The sequence below is a fragment of the Neopelma chrysocephalum genome, unplaced genomic scaffold (genome assembly GCF_003984885.1).
Source record: "Neopelma chrysocephalum unplaced genomic scaffold, ASM398488v2 Primary Assembly neopelma1_122, whole genome shotgun sequence".
NCBI lineage: Eukaryota > Metazoa > Chordata > Aves > Passeriformes > Pipridae > Neopelma > Neopelma chrysocephalum.
The window spans coordinates 255,561-262,464 of record NW_020897784.1 but is presented as its reverse complement, the minus strand read 5'-3'; the positions used below and the strand labels follow the sequence as shown (position 1 = coordinate 262,464).

Sequence of the window (6,904 nt, the reverse complement as noted above, 5' to 3'; positions counted from 1 at the left end):
GGGAAATAAGGGTTTTTTCTTGCTGTCGGTGAGCTGTGGGAGGTTTTTCTTGCTGCTTGTGGAGGACTGGGGGCTGGGGGCCCTTTTCTGATGGCTGGGAGCAGCATGGGGGGCTTTGGAGGCGAGGCAGGTTGCTGGTGATGCCGTGGGGAGCCCTGCTTGGCTGGGGGTGCACAATTCCCACCCCATCCCCCTGTTTGTTCAGTGCCTCTGTGGTGCAGTGGGCTCAGCCCACCCCCCCAGGTTGGGGCAGGTAACTGGGGGCTTCACCATTCCTTAAACAACCCCCTTTTCCCCCAGAGCTCCCACTTCTGCTGCCTGGGGGCTCCCACTTCTGCTTTATGGGGCTGGGACCACCATCAAGGCACTTGGTTTCTGCCCTCCCACAGTGTCCTGTGGGACTCCTGCAACTCTACATTTAAGGGGTTGGGGCTGGTTTTGGGGCCTGTTCCCACATTTCTGGAGCACACTGGGATTGAGGAGAATGGCTGTTTCTCATTGCAAAAGGAAAGAGGGCTGGGGAAGCCGGGGGTCTCCCCGGGCTGGGAGAGGAAAGCTGGGCTCAAACACGGCCCCGGCTCTGCGTCACAGCTCTCCGTGGCTGTGGGTTCCTTCCCTCGGTGTTTCAGCTTTGCTGCACAGAGAACAACCCCTCACAGGGATGGCACAGTGGCTGTTGGTGTTGGCCACCCCCCCAGGGCAGGGGAGAAGGGAGTGGGGGGGTCCCCAGCCCAGATCCCACAGGCCAGGGCAAGCACACGGCGTGATGGTGATGGAAACCTCCCGAGGCCTCGCTCCGCTCTCCCCGGAGGTGACTCACAGCTGTGAAAACTGGGGGAGGAATTTTAAAGCTGCTGCTGAGCTCTGAGGGAGCAGGTGGAACCACCACGTCTCGCTCAGACCTCCAGCATCGCCTTGGCTGCTCCTTTGCTGGCGTCACCTCCCGGCTGTGTCACCTCCCAGGTGGCCTTTGAGGGGTGCCCTGTGCAACCTCCACAGCCAGGGCACGGGGAGGTTTGGGATGGGTGCTTGGCTGGTGGCAGGAGAAGCTGCTCACCCAGTGTGTGCTGGGCTGGAATCCAGGGGAATGGCTGGTGGGAATGGACACTGTTTGCTGCGGATCCAGGCTCTGTTTGCGCCGTGCAATCGGAGATAAGACCTTCTCTTCCTATTGCTAAACCCTTCTTGCACCAGCAAAATGAACTTCCAGCTTGGTCTCTCTCTGCCACCTCCCACCTCGCTGGAGCAAAGCTCTCCAGCAAGGACAGAGCCGGCCAAGGCTCAGCACCCCCTGGTTTCTCGGGCAGGACGGAGCTGGAGCCATGTCCGAGCGCCGGGCGGGCACCAAGGGCCGGCGTCTGGGCTCCAGCCGGCGCAGACAGATCCGGGAGGGCTCCAGTGAGGCACCAGCACCTGGCCCAGGTGAGGAACAGCCATGGCTATCTGAAATGGTGCAGGACTTCCTCAGGGAGCAGGACAAGGACCAGGCGGGGTTCATCACCCGCTCAGACATACAGGTAAGGGATGGGGTTGTAAGGGATGGGGTTGTCTTCTGCAGGTGGCTGGAGACTGGGTGATGGGTTGGGTTATCTCCCTGATTTGCTCTGTTTTTAGAAATTCCAGGAGGAAGGTTTCCCGTGCAGCACAGAGGAGCTGGAGCTCGTCTTTGATGGGCTGGATGCCGCTGGCACCGGGAGGTTGAGCACTGAGGAGTTCACTGCCGGGCTCCGTGAGTGCCACACGCTGCCTCCAAACAGCCCAGGCTGACCCTGGGCACAGCCCCAGTGCTCTGCTAGAGGGGTGGGAAGGGCTCCCCTTGCTGTGTGGCACATGATGCCCCCAAATTGTCCCCATGCCCAGGTCTCAGCCCATGGCTCACCCGGTGAAGGGTCCCATTGTGCTGTAGCAGCTTGTTGAAGCCACAGGGTGCGAAGTGCCAGAGGTTTGGGCTTTGCTGGTACCCCGGCTGGGCATTGAGGATTTGGGATATCTGTTGGCAGGGCAGTTCCTGAGCTCCCAAAAAGCTGCCAGGGAGCACCGGCGGCGGAAAACAGCATCGAGGAGGGTCCGCTTGGTCCTCCCCAGCCCGGCCTTGGAAGGGGTGGACAGCGAGGAGAGGAGACACTTTGCTGCCTTTATGGACCAGCTGGGCACCAACAACGTCTCTGAAGAGTAAGTGCCCTGCTTAGCACCCATGGGTGTCCTGCAGGGAGGGCAGAGAGGGAAAGGCCTGGGGCAGGAGATCCCTGTGCAGACCAGGAGCCCAGAAATGTGCTGGAGGTGCCTTTGGCTCAAGCACAGGAGCAGGGGACAGGATCCCAGTGACCCCAATGCTCATCTGTCCCCGCACATCCCGAATGGGGTGAGCTAAACGACCCAGGACCCTACAGCTGGCCTGGCTTTGGGGGACTCTGGGGGGATGCTCACCCCAAAACACCCCTGTCCCTGCAGACAGGAGATCTGGCAGCTCTGGGTGAAGCTCCGGCAGGACGAGCCCCAGCTCCTGGGCAACCTGGAGGACTTCCTGGCCAAGATGAGGCACCGCATCCAAGAAGCCAAGAGCAAGAAGGAGGCTTTGGAGGTGACCCTGAACGAGTGAGTCACCACAGGGCAGTGGAGAGGGATGGGATGTGAAGGATGGGGAGAGGGATGGGAAGGATGGCTCATCCCAGCCATGGGAAGAAACCTGAGTGCTCTCAACATCTCCAGCAGTGGCCAGAGCAGAGGTTTCGCTGGTCTTTGGGGTTGGGCTCCCTCTACAGTCGTGGATGGGATGGCAAAAGGGCTGGACTGTGTTGGACATATCCATGCTGGGTGAACCCCCCTGGGCAAACCCAGCTGGAGGGTCCTGTGGGCAATGTGGGGTCCCAGGGGCCTGCACCCCCTGCAGCAGGGTCTGACCACCCACCCCTCCACCTCGCTGTCCCCACAGGCGTGTGGCTGAGCACGACAAGGAGGTGCAGCAGCTCTGCGAGGTCCTGGAGCAGCAGATCCAGCAGGAGCAGCAGCGGCTGGAGCAGAAAGTGGGTCACCAGCTGCTCCTCTCCCCTTGCTGCCCACCCCAGGGGGGACCCAGCACCCCCAAACCCCCTTGGCAGCTCCCAGATGGGTGAGTGGGTGCCAATGTCCTCGTTGCCATCCCAGAGTGTGGCCCAGAGCCACCAGCAGGACGTGGAGCTGCAGCGGGTGCTGGATGCCAGCGAGAGGGAGGTGCAGCGCTTGGTCACGGCACAGATGGAGGTGGGCTGGCCCCAAACCCCGGCCCCTTTATGTGTTATGGGTTCTCTGGGCTGTGCTGTAACAACAACACGGTGTTGTACAGCTGATCCCAGTCTGTCCCCACCAGCCCTTGCAGCAGGTTGTCACACAGGACCCTCATCTCCACCTTTTCCACCCCCATCCCCACACTCCCCTGCACCCCCAGAGGACACGAGTTGAGTGTCCCACCCACCCACCATCCTCACGGGGAGCAGGGGGGGGAAATTCAGCCCAGGGTCTAGAGGAGATGGTTATCCATTAATTATTTTACCTGGGGATTTTGGTGGGCTGTGAGTGTCCTGGTTGCCGTCCCACAGCTGGAGCGGCGCTGCTGCAGCCTCCGCAGCACCCAGCAAGTCACCAGCACGGAAAACCGGGAGCTGGAGGCGAGCAACAGGATGCTGGAGGATCACCTGCAGCACCTCCACCAGCAGCTCAAGCAGACCCAGGGGCACCTGAGGACAATGAGGGCTACAGTGGCCTGGGAGCATGTGGAGGAGCCAGGGTGAGTAGCCGAGTGATGTGTCTGCACATATGTGGTTTCCTCCTGGATGGGTCTCAGTCATCGTGGTGCTTCAGAGGTCTCCATGCTACAGATTAACCATGGCTTGGTGTGAAAAGCAGCAGGAAAAAAAGGCAGGACTATCAGCACCATGCACTGCAGCCGTCCCTTGAGGACAGTGCCAGCAGAGATGGGGATGCCCTTCACCCAGAAGGACCCAGCTAGGACTGCTCCAAGGGTGGTGGGGTTTGCTGTCCTGCTCTATCACTGCCCTGGGGGCTGAGGACAACCCTGGGGCAGGGGTGGACGTGGTGAAGAGGATGCAATTGCCATTTTGACCCCTGTGCTCTGTGTTTGCAGGGACAGAGCCGTGGCAGAGTCACCCAGCGAGATGCCAATGTCCCCACAGGTACTTGAGCTGGGTGTGTGGGCACAGGACAAGGTGTCCACGCTCCAGAGCCTTGTGCTGCTCAATTTGGGACTGCTGGGGAGCCCAAGAGCACAGGGTGCTCCTGCAGCTGAGGCACTGCCTCCCCTAAAAGCTTCCTCACATGGGGTTGTCACGATGCCATGCAGATGTTTGGGAAGGGAGGGGGCAGCAGCACCTTAGTTCTGGTACCCCCAAGACTTTGGGTGGGTACATCTGGATACCTGCTGAAGAGCTCAGCATTGTTTCAGGTGGATACACTCCCTCACCAAGAGTTTTTCTCTTTTCTCTCCCCTTATCACTTTGTTTCCTGCAGAGTCCGGGGAAGAGCGAGAAGTTCCGCTCAGAGATGCGGATCAGGCTGGGGTCCCAGAGTGAGGAACGCAAAGCCAAGAACACCCACCAAGTGTAAGGGGTCCTGGGCAGCAGCTGCTGCTCCCACATGTGCCCCTGGGGTCTGTGAGCTGGTGCTGAGCCCCCAAGTCCTCCCTCCACCCTCCCCAGGCAAACCACGATATTCAGTCCTTTTAATGCTCCCCTCCCACCCACTCATCTCTCATCCTGGAGATCACATCTCTTATCCCAGCTCATCACTCCCTTGGCTCAGGAACTTGCTGTACCTGGCTGAGAGACATCTTTTCATGTCTGATAATGTTGACACACATACTTGTCCCCACTGCTGCCCATGTGAACCCCAAGTGCACCCAGAGGGTAAATAAAATCGGGTTTGGAGAGGGATGGGGTGAGGTGGTAGATCAGAGGTCCCCTGGGAGGGAGCTGGAGCCTGATGTGGGAACTTGGCTCACCCTCCCCCTATTTTCTGCCCTTTCCAGGGTTTGGGAAATGCTGCCAGCAGAAATAAGCATTTCAGGAGCCCCACCGAGAGCGAGCTCTGCAGAAGAGGAGCCCTTCCCAGAATATCTGAAAGAGGAACACTTCTCTGACCAAAGCTCTTTGCTAAGAGAGATGAATGATGCAATAGCAGCTCTGAGCAAACATCTGAAGGCACAGGCACCGGGTGCACCCCCTGCTCTGGCAGACACTGCCAGTCACCCCCAGGATGATGCTGAGCCCAAAGCAGAGCAGGAGGCAGCCACAGCCCATGGAACAACCCCTGGGGTTCTGCAGGACACCCTCCCCGGCCACGTCAGCCATGAGCTGTTTGAAGGAGACCTGAAAGAAGGACCAGCCACAGCTGAGTTTCGTGCTCTGGATGTGACACAGGCTGGTGCGTCCGTGGGAGCCGGGCACCACATGGCTCAGGAGCCAGGGGCAGAGCAGGGAGAGAGCCCAGAGGAGGCACAGAGGATGATATTCCTGCAAGGAAAGGGTGCTGGTGTGAAGGAGATGGTGCTAAAGGTGACAGAGCACCCGGGAGAGAGCAAGGAAGCAGGAGAGCAGGCAGTGATGGAGGTGGAGGGAGCAGGGTGGAGGCAGGAAAACACAGGTTGGGAAAAGGCACAGCTCCTGGGAGAAGCTGGGGAAGCAGGGATAAGACAGGGAGAAAGTTTGGAGGCAGGTCTGGGGCCACCTGAGGCTGGGCAGGCAGGTCTAGCAGTGGGACAGTGCCTTGCCTTGGAAGAGGTTCAGCCAGGGGCAGCTCCAGGTGAACGTGTGGAGGCCCTGGCACTGCAGGAATGGGCTGATCCATCACTGGGGCTCTCTGAGAAACTGGAAACAGAGCTGGGAGAGCACCTGGAGCCAGAGCCACCGTCCCGGGGTGAGGCACAAGTGGGAGCAGCCCAGGGGGATGGTGTCACCCCGGAGGTGACCGCGGCTCCTGCCCCGGGGGTGCTGGAGGAGGAGGAGGAGGAGGAGCGTGTCAGCTCCGAGCTGCAGCCCCAGGGAGAGCCCTCGGGTGCCGAAGTGCTGCCAGCCCCAGCTGAGCACGGAATGAGCTGCAGAGCCGGGGGCGAGGAAGAGGAGGTGGAGGAAACACAGCCCGGGGAGGCAGAGCTGCAGCTGCAGGGCGGGTCTGTGAGGGGGGACGCGGGGCGGGGAGGCAGCGCGGGGGCCGAGGTGCCGCTGGCAGCGGCTGTGCCACCCCCCGACGTGCGGGAAGGGGGCGTGGGAGCAGATGTGGAACCGCTGGAGGCCCAGAACAGCGATACCAACACGCAGCTGCTGGCAGAGGTGGAGGCAGATCCGCAGGTTGGATCCCCAGGGACAGGGCAGGGAGGGAGCGTGGATCCAGGTGTGCGGCCACTGGAGGAGGAGGACGAGCCACAGTTAGGGCTGGGGGAAGAAAGGGGGGCTGCCGAGGTGCACAGTGAGGGTCCTTCCCTCGCAGAAACACCTGCAGGGAGCTCAGGCCTGTGTGGGCTGTTCCCAGTTAGGTCTCAGGCGTGGGAACTGGTGGAGGCAGAGGATGCCCAGGCAGACGTGCGGCTGCGTGGGGGTCTCAGCCCAGAAACCTTGTGGGGAGCAAAGGGTGGAACAGACGTTCAGACTGAGGAGGAGGGTGGGGCACAAGGACAGGGTGAGTGTGAGCTGCCACTGGAGCCTGTGCTTGATCCACATGGAGCAGCAGTTGGGCAGGGAGAGGGGGTTGGTACAGGTGTGCAACCACAGGAGGAGGATGAAAGCCTGGACACACTGGAGGACCAGAGCACTGCTGGCAACGTGCAGCTGCTTATGGAGGTGGATGAGATCCCTCTGATCCCAGGAGGGAGCACAGAGGCAGATCTGCAGCTCTTGGGTGAGGCTGGATCCACGGG

At 60.7% G+C, this 6,904-nt stretch overlaps 1 protein-coding gene across 1 annotated transcript in view; it reads left to right on the top strand.

Annotated features, from left to right (window-relative positions):
- The first annotated feature begins 1,322 nt into the window (after positions 1 to 1,322).
- Positions 1,323 to 6,904, top strand: part of RAB44 (RAB44, member RAS oncogene family) — a 10,960-nt gene continuing 5,378 nt past the window's right edge. Inside the window, exons 1-10 of the mRNA XM_027697767.1 lie at positions 1,323 to 1,517; positions 1,615 to 1,729; positions 2,001 to 2,172; positions 2,452 to 2,595; positions 2,933 to 3,023; positions 3,145 to 3,240; positions 3,576 to 3,763; positions 4,121 to 4,169; positions 4,504 to 4,595; positions 5,021 to 5,415. Of these exons, the coding sequence (XP_027553568.1) occupies positions 1,323 to 1,517; positions 1,615 to 1,729; positions 2,001 to 2,172; positions 2,452 to 2,595; positions 2,933 to 3,023; positions 3,145 to 3,240; positions 3,576 to 3,763; positions 4,121 to 4,169; positions 4,504 to 4,595; positions 5,021 to 5,415 (1,537 nt within the window). The remainder of the gene's footprint in view (positions 1,518 to 1,614; positions 1,730 to 2,000; positions 2,173 to 2,451; positions 2,596 to 2,932; positions 3,024 to 3,144; positions 3,241 to 3,575; positions 3,764 to 4,120; positions 4,170 to 4,503; positions 4,596 to 5,020; positions 5,416 to 6,904) is intronic.